This window comes from Myiozetetes cayanensis, unplaced genomic scaffold (assembly GCF_022539395.1).
Source record: "Myiozetetes cayanensis isolate MyiCay16 unplaced genomic scaffold, myiCay2020 scf5-8, whole genome shotgun sequence".
NCBI lineage: Eukaryota > Metazoa > Chordata > Aves > Passeriformes > Tyrannidae > Myiozetetes > Myiozetetes cayanensis.
The window spans coordinates 33,174,989-33,195,912 of record NW_026087742.1 but is presented as its reverse complement, the minus strand read 5'-3'; the positions used below and the strand labels follow the sequence as shown (position 1 = coordinate 33,195,912).

Sequence of the window (20,924 nt, the reverse complement as noted above, 5' to 3'; positions counted from 1 at the left end):
GTGCATTAAATATTCACAGTCTAGAGAGAAATAAATGTGAATGCATTTAACATGCTATAAATAATTTTAGACTATTTAATAGGAAAATCTGGATTTAATTTCGTTTATAAAAAGCCTAAGCATTATTTGCATGTTATTAATTGCATGTTATTCATTAATGTTGTTTATTTATTTATTGCAATTTTATAACCTTCTTTTAAAGAACCTTCCTGTGACCAAAAGCATGACAAGCCATTGACACAATAGCAGCATCAAGAGACCCTTGCAGTCTCATGGCATATCTCCAAACTGCAGCTTGCAGAAGAAAACCTGTACTTCAGCTCTGTACAATGATGAGATATAAGCTTGGAGTTAATGACAGGAGTGACACTGGAATGGGATTATATCATGGTAACTTAACTCATGTTTACATTTTTTGACTCATTGCAAATTTGATCTTTTCACTGTTATGAAAATCAAACATGAGCCATGACTATAAAGTGTTTATATGCTGCAATGAAAACTTTTACAATTTTGATTTGAAAGATCCAATGTTTTTATGGCATAAAAAGAAATTGGATAATTTTTTTAATAGGAAAAAGCTAGGGAAAAGCACAGAGAGACAGGGGATCAGGAGTAGGAAAGAAGTATAGGCATGTGCATGTGTGTTCACATGTCTCACATTTGGTCATGTAACCCTTCTTGTGTGCCCATGGGCACTGTGAAAGACTGTCATTGACTTGGAGAAGTTTACTTAGTGATATTTTTCATGCACACTTTCACCATGTCACAATTTTGTCACACTTGTCACGATATGACAGTCCCACAGGTTTGCAATCCTCTGCTACCCTATTGCCTCGACAAAAACTGTCACATCCTTCGGGACCATTTCACAAGAATAACATCAGTGTGCTGGTGGTCAGTTCGAGCTCCCCTGTATACCCCTCTCCCTGCTGCACCAGATCTCTACCCCAGCACTAACAATAACTACAAACAGGACTTTAGACAGTCCTCTGATACTTCATGCACAACATGGAGGACCTCCCTATCCAAATCTGGCCCATGACATTGGGTGTCTGATATCGGCATATCACATGTTTGGACAGGTCCCTCATACTTTCTTTTAGGGATTCCCTAATGCTTAGAGGAAAAATTCAGGACTATCTATACACTACTTTTACCGTGCTTTTTCAAAGTCTTGACTTTAACTGTACTACATGAAGTTAAACCTGATATAGTTGGACTCCCACCATGCCTTGCTGGCCAATATCACCTCACTGCTCCCTTGGGATATTTGGCTGTCTTTGGTTTTTTAGTGCTTTTTGTCAGTTGTCAGAGACACCTAGAATTTTTTATACTCTGTGTTTTAACAATGCCTTGATACCACCTGCAAGTGGGCCTTCCAGGGACTATAGCAGTACAAAATATTAATCCTAAATTCAATAAAATACTGCCCCATAAATAAGAACTACACAAGCCCAGCAACCTTTACCACAGATATGAAGAAGCAAATCTCTCCAGTCAGTAAGAATACAATGAATACTCTAGAAATTTATCTCACTATTTAATATCTAAATTTCTTACACAAAAACAATTGAGGACTTCTTGAATAGCATTATATAATAATTCCCAGACAAAAACTGCATTAGAATGAAGTTACAATTGAACATACATATCAACAATTTAAGGTCAAATACATTACAGGGATATATATTTAGCCCCAAGCAAGATTTACAAACCTCATCAGATTACAGATCTGGTTATAGTGAAAAGAAAACCAAGGGAGATTAAAAATTGGAAACAGCTGCCTCAGAACAGTGACCTATGACGGCCATTATGAAAAAGAAGGCGCATGCCTTTGGTATCAGATCTATTGAAAATATTCAATTTTATAAAGAGGAAAATTCGTTGTGTAATTCTTTGAATGAAAATATTATATGGCAACCTCTGTTGAAGAAGGCACTCAAAAAATCTGGCTTCAACTATTAAATAATTGAAGAGACCTATTAATAAAACTGTTTTATAAGTATGTTTACTTATGAATTCTTGAAAATCTGTTTATAAAGTAAGTTATATCACTTTAAATAATGCATTGCAGTCTTGATATAAAAACGTGAAATCCCAGCTTTCGTCAATAAAACTCATCTCCTTATGGAACAATTAGTTCTGTTTCCAGACTTCATTCATTTTTGCCCAGAAAATATACACACTATAGTATTGTGTAAGCTAAGAGAAAGTCACACCAAATAAAAAGACTTAGGAGTCCTGTATCATCTGAAGTTATAAAAAGATTTTTAAAAATTGCACACAATTAACTGAATCCATGAACATAATAAAACCCCTTAAAATCATGAATTATTCTTACACTTAATGCAGGATTCCTGTTCCCAAAACACATGGTGCTAACCATAGTGCTCACAACCATTACACCTATGCCCAAAGACATGCCTCAGATTAGCTCACTTATGGCAGTGCACACTAAAGCTCGAACAAAAGCCTGGTTGCCCAGCAGATCTCCAAGTACTTCACAAAAGAAAATGGACTGATATGACAATTCTTGGACATGCACAGCTTCCACTGAAGTCACAAAATGTACCTTAGGATTAAGCCACAGTCAAAGAGCCTGTTTTTGCACATTACTCACTAAAAGTCCCCCTGGCTTCAACACTCAGTGAGATCAGCAGGACTGCTTTGGTGAATGGGAAGTGCTGAACAGGCTTCTCATCAAATTCCACAACGATCTTATTATCATGCTCCATTATCCCTTTGCTACATGACACCTGATTTTACAAACAACACCATATAAAGGACCAAAGTGGTCTGCAATACCATAACAGCAGAATAACCTAGAGAAAAAAGGTAGAACACCCCAAACCCAAAACCTTGATAAGCAATGCAAATGCAAGTGGCAGAGTTAAGAAGAACCCACGATGCTTGGTTGTCAATCTTATGCTTTAATCGCGAGGTCAAGAAGCCCTCTTCTGCTGTCATTGTCACAACAGACCATGAACTGAGAGTGAAAATCTGTGGGGAAACAAGGAAAAGATGTGAAAGCATCTCCTTCGGGCTTGGAAAAAAACCCTCACAGAACTCTTCTTTATGATAATCACAGTGGAAGAGCGGGGACCAGTTTCTTACACACAAAGTTCCAAATTCCTCTGACGTACAGGAAAAAGTGATCTTTTCTGGCCTAGGCTTGAAAGCCCAGGTCACTTCTGCAATGAAAAGGAGGGGGAAAGAGAAAGGGGCAGAACTGGGGTGCAGAAGAACGGGAGAGCCTCAGAAAGCCAGGCTTGTCCCTCCTACCAACAGCTGAGGGACACTGATCCCTTCACAAAGCTGGAGGCAGTTGCCTGCACAGCTTTCCAAGGCTCTGATAAAACAGACAAAGGGGCTTTGCAGCCCTTGCCCTCTTCAGTCCTTTTGCTGCTCCATGCCCACTGCCTGCTCCATGCTCTAAGTCCCCTGGATTCCCTGGCCCAGTGTAAAATTTATGATTCGTGTTAGTGTTCCACGAAGGCTAACTTTAAAACTGGTTATGCTATTATTTTCTCTGGAAACAGAAATAGAAAATTGAACACTGTATTCTTTCCTATGCAGAGTTTGAAATAAAAACTATTAAACAATCTAAATCCTATTTTCTTTTTGAACAAATTTACCTACCTTTCTATTTTTTTAACACTACTCACCACATGGTGGTAGCCAGTAATTGTTTGGCAGTTTTATAGCTTCCTTCGAGCTTGTATGCTGTTTGAAGCCATTATATTTTTAATTTCACAGACAGAATTTTAATACATTGTCTACTGCAGCCATAAATCACTTAAATGTGTTAGAAAGCAGATTGCTCAGTAATTGCCATTTTATTTACTGTACTGTACTGATGCAAGCAATTTAAATATGACTCAGTTTCCAAACTTAGAAACAATGTAAAGAGACAGGAGAGAATGCAGTACAAGTGCAAACAGCAATCACCAGTCATTGTTTTCACTTGCATTAGTATTAATGCTTTTTTTAAAAAAAAGAGTGCTAGGACAGTTTTATGAACCACTTGTAACTAAATGGATGTTGTAAAGGTCTCAGTATCAACAGCTTATTTCACCTAATTGTTTTCCAGATCTAGAAATACTAAAGGAGACAACACACCCTCCCTTGGATTGGAGAAATATGTTGTACTATTGTTCAATCATTCTTAGTAAAGTGAGAAATACATTGAGACACTTGAAAGGCAAAATATCTCCTAAGTAGAAGACGAGAGACTCCAGGTAAACCTATGTCACAGGGAATCTACCCAAGTGACGACGCAATACCCTCTAATTTCCTTACAGAAGGTAAAACTCTACTGCAAGAGGCAGAACAATTATGACAGTGGTAAATACTGACTTTTCTGTAAATGTTTTTTATCAGTCTCTTACCACAACAGACATCTGAACAGACAGCACAGTATCACATCTGGACCTTTATTCACACAAAAGAGAAATATCAACCATTTGGTTACTGCTTTTGGACCCAGATTCAGACAGGTTAAAGCTTTGCTGTGCCTAGTCTCTTCTATGAAGTGTATTGGCATCGTCAAAAAGAGAACATTAAACATATTATTAAACATAATATTTATATAATATATAGAAATATACAATTTACATAGTATATATTATATTTATGTAATAATTTTCATCTCTCTCTATATATCATATCAATATACTATACTATGTAGTATTGGTAGGCACATTGGAAGACACACTGGCTTTAACTCACCTGAATCTGGGCTTCTAGCATAACATCCCAATGCAGGGAATGTTATATGATTTTCCTGGCAAAAAGGTGCTACCAGCAGTTTTCACTTTGAGATGGACTTGGTAACATCAACAAAGCCACTACCTTATTTTGCCACTCTTGGTTACATGGAAGGGAATACAAATAAATATACAAAAATATTAATTTTACATTTTTTTTGAACCTTGTGGTCAGGCCTATCACCTACAATACTGTTTAACTTCTCAGCACCCTCAGATTTTCCCGTGCCTCTCTACAATACCACAACCTTACTTTGAAACATCACAGAAAGATAACAGGTGCATGTCTGGAAATGAAATGCAACTTGAAAGGCATGAACTCAACCTGTTTCCTGATGGTGTACCCCTTTTTCAGAAGGGCATGTTTACCGAATTGATTTATCTACCTCACTTCTAATAAAATTATTATATTTCTGGCAGTCAACTGAAAATACTATCATTTGGAAAATATGGAATATTGAAAATATGCTGTGCTCCTACACTTCTACTCTGCTCTAAAGCCAAGCAATGAGGCATACTATGGGCTTTTATCTAGGGCATATCCTGGGAGAAGTGAGCACAATGCAAGAAGCAGAAAGTGTGGATATGAGATGCCTAAACTGTATAACACATAAGATACCACATAAGCACTTTCAAATGGAAACAATTTGAACTTTTTCTGAATTCCTGTGATTTTGAAGTGAGATGTTTCATTCAACAGATGAAAATTTCCAGAGAAACCAGCTGAATTTGTAAAAAACTCAATTTAGTAAAACTCCCTGAATTTCTGTTACGAAAGGATTCAAACAAAAGACAGATGACCACACTTCTAATTTCCTTGAAAATAGCTTGGAGGTGAGGCCCAGGCTCCAGCCAGGTCTGCCCCTATCCACATGCTGTTAGGACTGAGTTTCTTTAGCTCAGAACTGATGATGTTTCATTCCCAGTAATTAAACTCATCTCATATAGTCACTTACCAGACTAATGGATGCAATTTTATCTGAAATAAAATATTTATGGGGAATTCACCAATAAGACAGAATATGGCAGTTACTGTGCTTAAGATAGTCAGCATTTTTCTTTGCAGCAGTTATTTCTGTGATGCTGCAAATGCTTCTCCTCTTCTTGGGTTATTTTATGACAATCCTAAGTGTATAAAGCTTTTGAGTAATGACATTAATTTATAAATTCTTTATTTGAATGTACATTGACTTCTAACATTGAAACTTACAGTTTCTGTCCAATAATTAACACTTGTATTGCTCTTTTTACTTTCAAGGCACAATTACTGGCTAATCCGTAATACACATTTCTGATCCTTAAAGGTGGTTGTGCATGTTAACAAAATAATCAGAAGAGAGTTATGCAAAATCAAGGACAGAGTTAGTACACACTGACCGTCAGAAACGCTGGTGTTCCTGTTGACCTGTTCAGTATACTTAGCTTTTGAACGTTTGTAACCACAAACTTATATTTTTGCTGAATCCAATCCAAGAATGATAAGAACAAAACTCTCTTCTGGTAGTAAATATTGACATAGGCTTAGAAACAACTGAAAAGGATTGAAATCATAGAATGGTTTGGTTTGGAAAGGACCTTAAAGATCATCTAGCTCCAATATCCCTGCCACGGTCAGGGACACTTTCCACTATCCCAGATTGCTCCAAGATTCATCCAACCTGGCCTTGAACATTTCCACAACCTCTCTGGGCAACCTGTTCCAGTGCTTCACCATGCTATGAGTATAGATTTTTGCCCTATCATCTAATCTACACCTTTTTCAGTTTAAAAAGCAACTAGCAACTCATCATAAAGAAGATACTTACCTGGCACAGAGCACTTTGCAGAGGTGAAGGGCATATAATTGCAGAGAAAAAAATAATGCAGGTACGTTACCCTTGGGACACCAGCTGGACTACCTGTGTCTTACCCTCCAAGCCATGTCAGCAGATCATTTTGATTCAGACATAGCTTTGATAATTTATATCAGAGGCTATTCAAACGATTAAGGAGGTGGGGATCTCCACAAAAAAATAGTACATACACATGTAACACAATGAGAGGTTTAGAAGGGCAACATTGAGAAGTATGGACACACACACACATACTAAAAAATCCTCTTACAATTACCACTGAAGTGCCTAGTTGTACAACAAACTTCCAGCACTCCACAAATGAAATGACAGAAGAGCCAGAGTATCAAGTTTTTCAGCTCTCTCCCCTGTCCTCATTTCATAATCAGTTCTTATTGCTACATACCTGTCTCTGCAAGTCAGGGGATAGTCAGCAAAATATGATTAAACTGAATTTTATGAGAAGTGATCAGTCACATAACTCAAATCAGGATATTTCTGTTTCAGAGCTTAATTTTGAGCACCTGGCTTAGAAAAAATTGTCTATAATATAGCTGAAACCATCTTCAAGCCTGAAACCAGAGGATAAAATTACTTCTGTTCAAGATACCAGAGCTTCTAAAAGAATATGAATTCTCAGATTAAAATATATGGAAATTTTAACTTTGTAGCTACATGAAGTAACATCTTTAAACATTTCTTCACATGAACTGTGATTAATATTTAATTAAAAAAATTCCATTTACTTCAGCTTTCACTTAGTTCTCCAATTTATCTATTATACAATAACTCATATAAGTGATAGAGGATAAAATCAAAGATACATTGTAACTTTAGTGCATTTTTCTATCATGTAAGGGTTCTCTTACTCAAAATTAGCACCGAAAATAGGGGTTTTTTAAACTGACATGACATATGGCATTCTTTCAATGACTCTGCAGTTAATTAAGTATTTTTAATGAGTCTGTAGTGAAATATTGAGATTGACAATCAAGTCTAAATCTGATTCTTACTTCTTTTGTCAACTGCCATCTTAGCCACGAAAAGGCAAATAATGTAAGAATGACGTAGATCAGGATAATGGAAATAGGGGAATTTATTGTAGAAGTAGCTCAGCAGTAAAGACTTTCACAGGCATTGAATTGACTTGCTGAAAATAAGTTTTATCTCAGGAACAGCTTAGTGTGCGATCTGATGCTGTTTAACTTCTTACTTAGCCTTCATATGCACCTACAATCTGAGAACGTGTGGCATATGACAGCTGTGACGAAACCTCTTGCAGGGACTCCATGCAGTTCTTACAGTCTGACTCTATGGATCCCCAGTTTCCACTGGCTGCATGTATATGTGTGTATGTGAGCATACATACAAGTCTACTCAATAGTATTTTTGTTCTTAATAATGCCATGGCCACCTATCCATTAATAGCACCTCAAATCAGTATCTTTACTTTCAGTCAAGATCCCTCATATTACTACTCTCAACAGGCAGGCATTGGAGTCAAGAAGGCACATGGAGCGGGCAATTATTCACTGTTGTAAGTAAAATCCTTAAAAAAGCTGTGCATGCAAGCGCAGCTCTTAGGAACACCCGTGTAGCTCTTCCCTCTTCCTATTTGTTTCTCTCTGTTAAAATAGTGTACACTCTATGTTTCATTTATCACACTCTGCCATCATGCTCACCCATAGGTAATAAATTCAAACCAGCCAACCAAGAACTATAAACGTTAAAAATACAAATCATGAAAGACTGTCCCTAACACTCACTGAGAATTTTGTGCTGACAGCAGCCACAGCACTGGGCAAAGAAAAGCCCCGATATGCTGTTGTCTCCTGTGGTACTTAGCAATGCTACCATAACAGCTGTCACTTTCTGTCAGACTTGCTGTCTTTCCTCAGCATGAGATTTCCAGAAGCAGGTGATAATCTCCACATCCTTTGGGAAACCTTAATCTCTTTGTATCATAGAATCAACCACAGAATCACAGAACAGTTTGGGTTGGAAAGGACCATCTAGTTCCAACCTCTCTGCCATGGACACCTTCCACTAGATCCCCAAGGGACACCTTCCATTAGATCAGGCTGCCCAGGGCCCCATCTAACCTGGCCTTGAACACTTCCAGTGATGGTGCCTCCAGTAATTCTCTGAGCAACTTGTGCCAGAACCTCACCACTATCTCCTATTGCTCTTCCTCCCTAGCTGAAGTTCTGCAAGCAAAGAACTTTCTGACATCAGAAATTCTCTCTTCAATTTTTCTTTTTAATTAAACACTGATGCAAATACACCTTGAACTTAGAGGATAGATTTGAAAGTTAGACTAAGTTTTTTTCTTTTCAACAGATTCAAGACTAGCTCACTAGGAAACACCAGGAGAATATACTAATAATTTAAAATCAAAACATTTTATTTGCTCAGTATTTTTACATAAATTACTGCAGAGAATGGTTAAATTTTAGTATTTATATTCTCTGAGGATATAAGCTGAACACATGGGGATGGTACATGTTATTAGTTTAAGCACATGAACATTGGTAATATTGACTATATTGTGAATTTCACCCAGCTAATGAACTATTTCGTATTTTCAGTCATGTCTCTATATAAAGTAATTTACCTGAAGGCAGAGAAAAGCAGGTTTCTACACTCTAATATAATAAAACATGTTAAACTGTTCGGATAAAAAATTTTTTTGTGAAGTCTTCAGCATCTTTAATAGACCAATCACCCAGAGCCAGTTACTAGTTACCATAACAATCCCTAACATTGAAGTTGTGTAAGACACTTTGAAGACTAGGAGAGGCAGTAGCAATAAGATAGGACAGACATATTAACTGTAACAAAAGAAGGAAAAAAATCTGATGCTGAAGGTAACTAAAAAGCAAAACAAATAATAAACTATGTCTTTACAAAGTGCAAAAGTCAAAAAGAAGTAAAAGAGAACACATTTTAAAATAAATAGATGGAAATAAATATGAGCTTCTCAAGTCAAATGATGTATGAAATGATGTCACTGGGAAAGAATTAAAATAGTAAAATATTGGTAAAACTTATTGCTTAAAAAGTAAAATTTGAAAGTAAACACAAAACTTCTTTTTCATGGAACGCATTTCTTTTTTTCCAGTTGAAAAGCAAAATAAGAAATGTTGGTTCTAAAGTGAATTATCCCTGGGCTCCCCTCTGCTCACTCAGCAGTATATCCCCTTCAAAAAGGCCAGGACACAAATCCATACATGTCTTTGCCATTGAAAGAAAGTCTTGTTTTCTGAAAAACTGTCAGGTAAGTGCAAAACCACAGGGGAGAGGGATTTAATGTTAGTGAACTCTAAAACAAGGAAGAAAAATGGGAAGAAACTGTAGCCCATATATAACAGCTAAATTAGCAGCTGCAAACATAACAGCTGTTGCAAAGAGAAAATCAACTCCTCATTTGAATTCCCAACAGGACTTATTAACGATTACCTTAACAAAAATGCAAAAAGTGGAAAATACTAAACTTTAATTAATAAATTGTCAAAGAAAAGTAATTCATCATCTCAAGCATGAAGATTTAACAGATATACTTTTCCATGTGCATATAAATATAACTAAGCACAGAAGACTGCATATGAACAACAACACCTAAACCTGCACTGTAAAGGAAACTTAATGAAAGAACTACAGGGAAAAAAACCCCACAACAACCACATAACTTCATGTTTTCACATTTAAAATGAAAAGAAGAAAAGATGGGTTTTTAAAGGAAATCATGCTTCCCTGCACAATTCCCTACAGCTGGCTTTGACAACTGTATATTCTTTAATGAAGAAGACTGTTGATTGAAACAAGAGTCAAACATGACTCAATGAAAAAATAAGCACTTAAACTGAAACATTTATGAAAATGGGAAATGAGAAAGCTCTAGAGTTTGAAAGGAAACAGCAAATACAATCTAGCAGACAGGGATGACTACATTAAACACAAATGAATCTGCATAAATTATTAAGAAAATATATCCAAAACTTTTTCCTGCATAGTGACATTTTTTGACATTTGGGAAAAAAAAAAAGAAAAGATTAGAATTCTGCTTTTTATAAAATGCTCAATGTTGTACGGGTTACATTATGTAATTCTACCGGGAATGTGATCTTTAAATTTAACAGAGGAATTAAAATGTAACCTTTTGTGTCTTAGAAGAAGTCTATGAAGGCTTGACTTTACAAAAACATTTGTAATCCCTGGTGCTTCTTCAGCTGTGGCATCTGAAGAGCCCCAAAAATATCTGCCTGTGCTGGGGCAATGCCCACAAACACAGGCAGAGTCACTTAGGGACTAGAGTTAATCTGCAGAAGAGTGGAAGCCATGGTGAGGACAGCTCAGGCAAACAGAAATGCTGTGATCTGAGAAGATGCTCTGAAAGTGGATCAGGGAGACTTTTAAACCATTCTTTTCATTTTAAATATGCTTTAGGGCTTTTTACTTGAAGTAAACATAGCATGAAACTTCCAATGAGATAAACTTAAAGACTTTATTCCAACAATGTAAAAATAAAAGCAGTATATTCTAAATAGTATGAAGCAACTAGGGCACAAAAGCTATACCTTAGGTAAAGATCTTACATGGCCACACAAGTGGGTGTTATCTTGGCACTGCTGCAATTGTCCTGAGGGTAGCAAAGCTGTATTTACTAGATGGAAAGAAATGCAGCAAATACCAATCTCAACAATCTCAACCCTGTATATTAAGTGCTGACATAACTTGGATCACTCAAGGATTAGTTTAATTGTCAGGTATTAGTTTTGAACACACAAATATCATTTAGTCCACTACATGAAGTTGCGTATTGCAGTCACACAGCCCTGTTAAACATCTTAATGCACGCAGAAATCTCTGCAAAAGAGAGGCAATTTCTTGCTAAGTGAATTCTGGCATTTTTGTTGAAGCAAAATATGTTAAAATTATAAGAAAGAGAACTAGATTTGACAGCATCATCTGTCATGCCATCCCTGGTATGGGGATGGTATGACATTCATTCAAAGGCAGGTTGTTGGATGGGGACTCTGAGCAACCTAATCTAGGACAAGTACTGGAGGTATAGGCCTGGCATTTCATGAGCTGGAAAAAACAATTTACTATTCTGTACCTCATTAAAAAGCTTTATGGGTGAATAAGAAACAGTAGAGTTGGAGATGCCACAGTAAAAAGAGGGGCAAAAAAAGCAGCCTTTAATACTGCTACTTAAGGAGTCTTTATCTCCTGCATAGGAGAACTTTGGTGTATTATAAAATTTTATCATCTATTATCAATAAATTAGGATCTGAAATAAAAAATTCTCTGTCTTGGAATGATGCTTCTTCTCTTGTGGTATTAGGTAAAAAACCCCATTTAAATACAAGGAGGAAAAATATCTATTGCCATGATGTTGAGATTCCTTGTTTATATTACTCCATCTTTCTCAATGCTCCTAATTTAAAAAAATGGACCAAGCTTCTCAACAAAATTTGCTTGCTGAACTTCAGCAGGAAAATCTATGAAACATACCTCTAAAGCTTTTTTTGCTTTTATTGATCTTTCTAGTGGTGGTATTTTCCACCTGAAGCAAGAAGAGAATTTTTCATCCCGCCTGATCAGTAGGACAGTACACAGTGCAAGTATCTATATGGTCCTGTTCTTTCTCCTCTCCCTAAGCTGTTGGCCACTGTTGAAAACTGGATCCTCAGCAAATGGGCCTTTGGTGAGATCCAGCTTGGCCTTTCCAAGATTATGTTATGTTCTTTAAGTCACATGTATGAAATATAACCCCATATCTCGCATTCTTTACAAATTGGATACAGTGGCTTCCAGATGAAAGTCAACTGCTGTAATTCAACTTTATCCAAGTAATTAAGCTACATTGATTTTCAACAGCTGGGGAAAGGGATCTTATAACATGACTATTCACATTTCAAAGAATAGAAGTAACCTAGACAAAGATGAATAAATACAATTACTTATTCTTTCCATGTATTTTCTATCTACCTAATTCCCACGGCATCTGGAAAGGTTAAATGTCTGAATCAGAAATTTATGTAACTGTTGCACCAAAACAGGAGACAAGTGTTTGTATTTTGAGGTAGGAACAGGGAGTGAAAAGGGGGAAAGAGCTAAAAATTATCTATGACTTCAGAGACCTGCAAAAGTGACCCCTGGATTTTTTGTCTGATATTTTCAAAAGAGCAGATCTCATGCACCTGCAGGTCAGACAAATGTGTAAGACAGGAGTATGCTTTCATACAAGCTAGGGCTGCTTATGAAAGTTTAGTCTGTTTCAATGAATTTTGGAGCCTCTCAGACTCAGGAGCAAAAGAACTAAAGAGTGAATTCAGTACCACAGCGACCAGGAGATGCTTAGGTGCAGCTTTTCGAAAATTTCCTTAGCTAATGCCTGCAAGGACAGGCACTGCCTATCACAGCATCTCTCCCTCTCGTACTCCTCCTATATCTAAAACTCAGCTACTCACCTCGTGACAGGCAGAGAGCAGAGCCACCAAGCAGCAGCCAACTCAAAAAGCGATAAAGCAGAAACTCTCTCACGGTAATACCTTTTTAACCCCTTCAGTGTCAGATGCACTAATCAAACTCTAACCAATGAATGCTTTTCCTATATGCAAGCTAGTTAGAGAGCTAGTTAATTGGCTCGCTTGAAAGATTTAAAGCACATGGAAGTTCTTATCAGTTTAACAGTTTTCCAGGGGCTGTTGTGAGGCAGTAGCTGCAGAGGTACTGCAATGCAGCACAGCTCAGCTTGCAGACCACTGGCAGAGAACCTTTTGCAAAAATCTCACTTTACCCTTCCATGCTGCTGCAGGGGGGAAGGAATGTAAACATTTGAGACTAAAATAAAGCTTTTTAGCAGCTTCAGTATTCTGTCTGTCCCAATCTGAAGCTGTGTCTTTCAGGACAAGTTGTCACCATTTCAACCAAAGTTCACTTTCCTTTAAAAATGTATTTTATTTTAACTGACAAAATGATTTTGTTTTCCTAACTCCTTCCATGCTGGACTATAATTTACAACTGTTGCCATTAAAATCAAAATAGGTTCTGAATAAAAACCTGGAAGTGTAAAATGTGTTTCTCTGTGTGGTATATACTCCCATTTTAATTTCTACTAAATTTTTTAATAGGGCCATACTGTTCCACCCCAAGACTATTTTCCAGGCTTAAGTTTTAATTTTGCACTGGCTTCATATTTGTACAATGTTTTAAAAGAGATCTGAGAGTTGTTAAGGTGGAAGAAAAGTTAAAATGCTTCCAAGAATATTAAATATTGCAGTGCAAAGTTAAATATAAATGATTAAGTTCCTATTCTAATTCTGTTTTAAGTAGCTTTTGGTCCTCAAATTCTCTTTAATTTAATATCAACCATTTGCAGAAGATCTGAGCTTCTGTGTGAATATGAAAGGTTATCTTTCTGAAGCCTGCACAGGCTAGTTAGCATAGACTGAATACATCCATAAACCTCCACATGAACTACATCCACAATGACTATTAATAGACCATGATGCTTAACTTTACTTGATCACCATTTAGGCAGTACATGTGTACATAATATACAGTACACAGGTTATTTTCAATTTTTAAAATAAAAGTAATGAATCACTCAAAAAACCCAGTTATTGCTGCTGGTCCTAAATACATACTCTTACTGCTGAGCTCTGATTTTTAAATTTTTGTGATTTGTTTTCCTCTTGCTCTTAATAATCTTTCCATAATTTCGTTCCTGGAATTTGCATTTCTGTTGAGATTTTCATACTTCTGTTTTCTATTTCTCAGAGAGATGAGGGAAATAAAGGTGGTGAGTGTAAGTGAAGAAAAAAGAGACTGAAGAGCAAAAGAACTGAGGAGCTAGTTCTTCATTTTTTTACTATTCCTTTTATTTCCACTCAACTCCTTCTCATGAAATCACTGCTTGTATCTTCTATTCTCCCTTTGCTCACAGTATCTGTACTCTTTTACAGAGTTTTCACCAAGACTACTTTCCTCTGAGGGACAACCACCATGGTTCAGCTGAGCATCATCACGAAGCACAGGTCTGAGAGCATCTTAAAAAATGTGACGCTATTCTGTCTTATCTGAGCTCATCTCTGCATGTGTGTATTACAGACAAGATGAGAAAAAGAAACTTAATACTGAGGATAAAATCTATTTGATGGCAAGCACTAGTTTTTTTTTGCAGGAGTTACCGTTCTTGTGAGATTTGCTGCAAAGTCTCTACATATAGATGTGAGGGGATACGAGGCTTAGATGAACTTCTATTAGAAACAGGAGAGGGTCATTTAAACTTTGAAAGTTGTTTCTACAGTATTCATCTAATTTTCTTCCCACAGCATAGCATGATATTAGTTTTTGGAGAAATGGCCAAGACAAATGTGCTGTAAACTTTTCTTTACTTCATACAAACTAAATTATTGAAGCATAAGCTTTTTCTACTCACAGTTTTAATTACTAAACATCAGTTGGCTTATAGTATAGACTGGTACTTTTATCATCATCGCTCAATACTTGAAATATCAATAGCTAAAGGTTTCATTCAAAGTTTTTTTTTTGCAGTATCATCTAAAGCCTGGAAATAATCTGTAAAAGATTAAAAAACATACTGGTAATATTTGCAGTGGCTGTTCTTGGATCTCCCCAAAAAAACCCAAAGTTGTAGTAACAACAGCTCAGAATTTCCAGTGTGAAAATGGAAGAATCATGTTACAGGCCTACTTTGCTTATGTACTTTATAAATTTTAGAAGTGTTTTAAAGCGGGAAGCCCCTGCAGGAAGCAGAGTTGTACAGTTTAAAGACTCTATTTTATGACAATGTTTGAATATATGTGAAAAGAGGAGATACAGTAAATATAAAATCAGGTATAAATTTCAAAGAAAGGACAAAAAGAGTTCTGCAATACCTTTAGAATAAAAGAAGTATTTATCCTTTCATGTAGTGTTTGCCTTTTGGTGTGACCTATAAATCCCTAAATAATTCTCTGTGAAGGTTACTTAAATAATTGTTTAGAAATTGTTTCATTTTTTTTTGCTCTTAGGGATTTTTCTATAAAGAATAATAATTTCATATCTGATTTACACAGTTTGCATTAACCAGCACCTGAGATTAAAATTAAATACTTCAGCAGTAAGATAACACATGCTGGACAACTACTGAGTATACTGTCACTACCTTTAAAGATTCCATCATTTACTATTAAAAGGCCAACTTTTGGGCCCTGTTCTTCACAAGTTTCACTCTCTTTGGTGTGTTTTGAGCTATTTGGCTGAAACAGAAAACTGGCTTTGCTTCACTAACAAGAAGTCATGTAGTTGGGACTAGTCTGCCCTCAACAGGGTTTTTGGTGAATGGAGCAATGTCAGAGAAAAAATGGAATAAATATGCAATAAAATACTCGATGGATTTCATCAGCATCATTTGAATTGCATGTTCACCAAAACTGAATCTGACACAGTATAAAGCTTCTAAAATGTAGGGTAAAAGTATGGCTACCAAAAGTTCAATTATAATGGGAAAAAGCTGTCAAACAGTGTACTTTTTTGTGTATTAACAATGGCATAGAACAACTGTGAAATGCCAGTGATTGCTACAAGTGCTCAGACACCATGGTGATAATTGCAGTATAAAATCACCAGACAGCAAACAAGACTGCCGGAACTAACAGGAACATGATGTTGTTCCGAATCCAGTGTGGATAGCTATCTGTAATGGAATTGCTTTTCAATGCTTTTTCTTTGAAATAACTCTGATTATCACTTACGCATTTTAATATTAATGTCCCATTTATTTAAATAAAGATAGACAGTTTAAATTTCATTTGCTCTCATCTGTGCATTTCTTAGTACAGCCTAATTTATTCTGTTTGGTGACTCAAGTGAAGATAAACTAATAAATGAGTGCTTGATTCCAGATCTGAAGCACAATTGTACATTTGACTAAAATAGCAGCTGTTTTTCTCTTTGTGTGCCATCATCAGGATCCAGAGAAACAAAAGAAAATATTATATTGGATAAATTCTGGCAGTACTAATTCATCTTCCCTGAAAGAAACCTGACTGGCTGAGCATGTTATTAGAGCTATCGTTTCACCTGAGACCTACACGTGTCCTAGGCTGGACACGATCAAGCAGAATCAACAGCTTGTGTTAACAGGTCATAGCAGGACTTGTGAATTGAGCTAGAATTGTTTACTGAAAACTGATAACACGATGTCAGCAAGTCTTCACAGATACCTGTGAATTAATCTGGCAAGACTTCCAAAGTAACAACGACTGCAGAGGAAAACCATCTTTAGTTCCCATCAGAAAATAATCATCTCACAAATTCCTTGAGAATCTCAGATAGTCATTTGAGTCACTGCTCATGGACAGCAAGAAGAAGTTCTGCCCTTTAATTCTGGACTCCAAATCAGTCAGTGACTACTTCTTCTCACTGAAACTAGCTTAACCTCTAGAAAGCTAAATATTAGACAGCAAAATTTGGATAAGATACATCCCACCTTAAATAACTGACATTTTGCTGAATTTCCTGTTGACGCTTTTATTTAGAAAGCTGTCATTTCCCCTAATAAGTACTTGTTATCCAGATGTAATTGCCCTGAAGGTACAAGGAAACTGTCATCCAAAAGTAACAGTGGGAAGCTCTATACATTCTGCAGGAAGCATTTATCTTTTCCTTTAAACAGTCAGATTAGAATTAATGTCCTGTTACCTTGCGTTTCTGTTCTTTCTTAAACTATCTTTTGCACTACCTGTCTCCAGAAGGAGAAGATAAAATGAGCACTACCAAGAATATAATGATTAACTAAATGTTGATTATTGTCTTATTATATGCACATTTAAAGATAGCTCTTACAGTTGCATAAAATACTTCTAAAAGGCAAATCTGTGACAAAAATAAGTCTATTTCCTTTGGATAGAACTGTCACTTTAATTTTCATTTCAGACGACTGCTGATGATAGCCGGGAAACTCGCTATCTACAACAGCCTCATCCTGTTAAATGAGTGGCTTCAAAGCATTTCTCTTTTACCATATGTCTTTAAGTCTGTTATTTTACTTACCCTCCGGCTGATATTGTGCTATGATTGTTACCGTCTGCCCGGCTCCTTTGAGCGCAGCTGCAGCCTGCTCATGGGTAGCACCTCGAAGATCAATACCGTTCACCTACGGATGGAAGGAAAACAGCAACAGGTCTGAGTAGTTCAGCATTAGACAGAAAGACAGAAGTGGGGTTTTTCTGTAAATATCTGGCAGGTGTAAAGGCCAGATAGCCCAGGTGCAACAGCAAAAGTACAAAATCACAAATGCTCAGAAGATATTTATTGCCTATGACTGCTCATGAAGATGTGCACTAGTACCATACACAGCATAGCTTGACTATGCTTATCCATGGATATTCTCTGAACACTATTTTTGGGGTTTTCCTGCTCTACTGAGCTAATATTATTTGTTATCTCTTCATCAATCAATATCATTTAATATACAAGTTCAAAAGATAAATTTTCCCTGGTGCTTGAAGGGTACTGTAGAATACTGCAAGCAAGGAAACTGCTCCTTCAGCCAAACTCTGCAAGCCCAGTCAGCAGCATCAGGGAAAACTGGAGATATATAGAACTTGTCTGACAAAAGCTGCTGGTTGGAGAACTTTCACAGCAAAAATGCCATCTACTATTTACTGTTAATGCAACCGCTCCTACTATAGCCTAGAAATATCCCCGTATCTTGCACATGACAGCAATGGAGTTGTTATCAGACACAGCTTACCCAAAACTGCCTGTTCAACATTCACAGATCTTTCCATAGGGTTCTATTTTCCTAAAAATATTTTGCTGCATAAGCAATGCAAGTGGAACAAAGTAGAACTAAGTAGGTGATACACCCGTAAAACTCAGGAGCAGTTTCAGAACTCTGATTTGTATTTTGATGTTACACGTTTTGTTGACAGTATCCCAAGGAAGAGATAAAATTCATATATAGAATAATTAATTGCTCCAACAACTTGAATCTTACTTTCCAGGGGAAGTGTTATTGTCTGGCTATACTGAAGTGTGTGAGATTTTATTTATTTATTTATGTATTTATGTATTTATTTATTTATTTATCTGTCCTTCCTCTCACTTCTACAGGTTTCCACTTCATAATATTTCAGTGAAGAACAGGAAACTTTTGACATATAACTAACTCAGCGGGACAGAAATCTATTTCTGTTTGTTCAAGAAAAGAAAAAAAGAAAGGAAATAATGGGCAAGGAAGGAAAAAGAACCATGCCATAGATTTAACAGGCAAACATTTCAAAACACAAGATCCAAATTAGCAGCTATAGCAACTATTTGTGTTTATCAACTACTGTCATGAGATGGCTAAGCCCATATTGAAAACATTGGGTTTATTTTATTTAAATGTTAACAAATTTTCAAGACTTACAAAAATAAATTTGATTCCATAGAACTTTACAAATAACAGCTGTGAAGTCTGTGATGAATATATTAATTTTGATCCATAACATTTAGAAACTGGTCAGTCTTAATTTGCTTCTTTTTTCAAATTTTAGAGAATGTGATGTTTTGGGAACACAATTATTATTTACCATCAAGTCGTAAGAGTCATAGAATAGTCTGGGTTCTTTAAAGGCCCTCTGCAAACTAGATCATGCTGCTCACATCCCCAACCAATCTGACCTCGAATGTTTCCAGGCATGAGAGATTCACCACTACTCTGGGTAACCTGTGCCAGTGTCTCACCACCCTCATGACAAAAAGTTTCCTGCATATTTGCATGACAAAATCTAGTCCTTGCTAGTATGTGAACAACGTTTAGATAATTACTCTTAGAAAAACGGATTTGTGATAGCAATAATATTAAGCCCAACTGATACCACAGTTTCTGACCCAGAAGACTACATGATACTGTGGAACTGTTGACTGTACGCAGAAATGCTGAGCATATGACAAATATAATATAATAAACATCCTAATTTGTCTATACAAGAGAGTCCTCAGTTGTCCCATCTCCATGTTTGAAAGCAATGGCTGTTAAAACGGCTGGTGGAAACTCAAAAAAAAAAAAAAAAAAAGAAAGAGACAAACGTTCAAAAGCTTTCATCAAAGTTGTGCATATAAACCCCTGGGAAAAACTCACTGAAATTCAGCCTAGGAATGTAGCCCCTTAGAGGGCAATAATTAAGTGAATTCTAAAAGAACAAAGATGACAATCAGAGCTTTCATAGTCATAAAAATCTATTTTTATGCACAACAGTGAAAATACCTAAAGAGGAAGATTATGTCAATTATAACTTAGTTTGCAACCTCTGTGGAGAAGACCAGCTTCCTGAAAGGAACACAGTTTAGGCTACTGCTCTAGAAAAAGAGGTGCTGTGCCCTACTTTTTCTCAGTGATGGTGCTATGACACTTGATAATGCATTGCATTGGGCAGAGATGTACCAGCACTACAATTACTCACTTACTCAGCACTATATTCCCAGTTTTGTGGAAGTCTGAAGAGAATCTTTACATTTAGGAAGTACAGTGCCTATATCATGCCATAAAGGAAACATCAGGCTTGATTCTGTGTCTCTGAAGAAGACAATTTTGAAGCCATGGAACCTTTCCTTTAATAGAGAGCTTAGTTTTTATCTATGTGCTTTTCCTTTTCATAACTGGAGTAGGAGAGTGTCCCAAGAAAGAAGAAAAGCTTAAAGAACATTCACAATTCCTGAGTCCCTGGGTTTGGGAGATGTATATAGATGATGTCACCCAGTCAACATTGGAAGGTTCCAAGAAAAAAAAAGATTAATTTTGTTTAGGCTTAAGCTTGAAGACTATAATCTTCACAACATAAACCTTTCTTAAGCAATGTAATGAAACACTGTGGTCTGTAAGATTTGTATTAATAGCACAGAAGCTTTAAAAATCATTAATATATCCCAATAATCTCTCTATAGACAAAAGGTGAGGATGTATTAAAGAATAAGGAAATCACATGCTTATTCTCCTTCTCCTCTGAGAAACAATAGCTCTATGCGTATGTGAACTAATAAGTAAAATCCTAATAACGTCATCAAGACTATAAATACAAGACAGGAATTTCACTGAAGTTGTTGCATAAACATTTTTCACTTTTCCACAGAAAAACAAGAAGCCCCTGAAATAGCAGCTGTCTACTTTCTGCCCTTTGCACCCTTGTTCTAGAAGAAATGATTGCCTAAGGTGCAAACACAACACACTGTAGTGAATTAATTTCTCTGAAATTAATTTCACTTTTCTGTTAGGACATAGTCGGGGATAGACACTTTAGGAGGACTTACAGATCTGAGTGGC

The 20,924-nt window shown here is 36.4% G+C and overlaps 1 protein-coding gene across 24 annotated transcripts in view; it reads right to left on the bottom strand.

Moving 5' to 3' along the window:
- Positions 1 to 20,924, bottom strand: part of DLG2 (discs large MAGUK scaffold protein 2) — a 996,215-nt gene that overhangs the window by 181,408 nt on the left and 793,883 nt on the right. For all 24 annotated transcript variants that reach the window (XM_050332274.1, XM_050332275.1, XM_050332276.1 and 21 more), the window contains one exon: positions 17,669 to 17,771. In XM_050332274.1, coding sequence (XP_050188231.1) covers positions 17,669 to 17,771 — 103 coding nt within the window. The remainder of the gene's footprint in view (positions 1 to 17,668; positions 17,772 to 20,924) is intronic.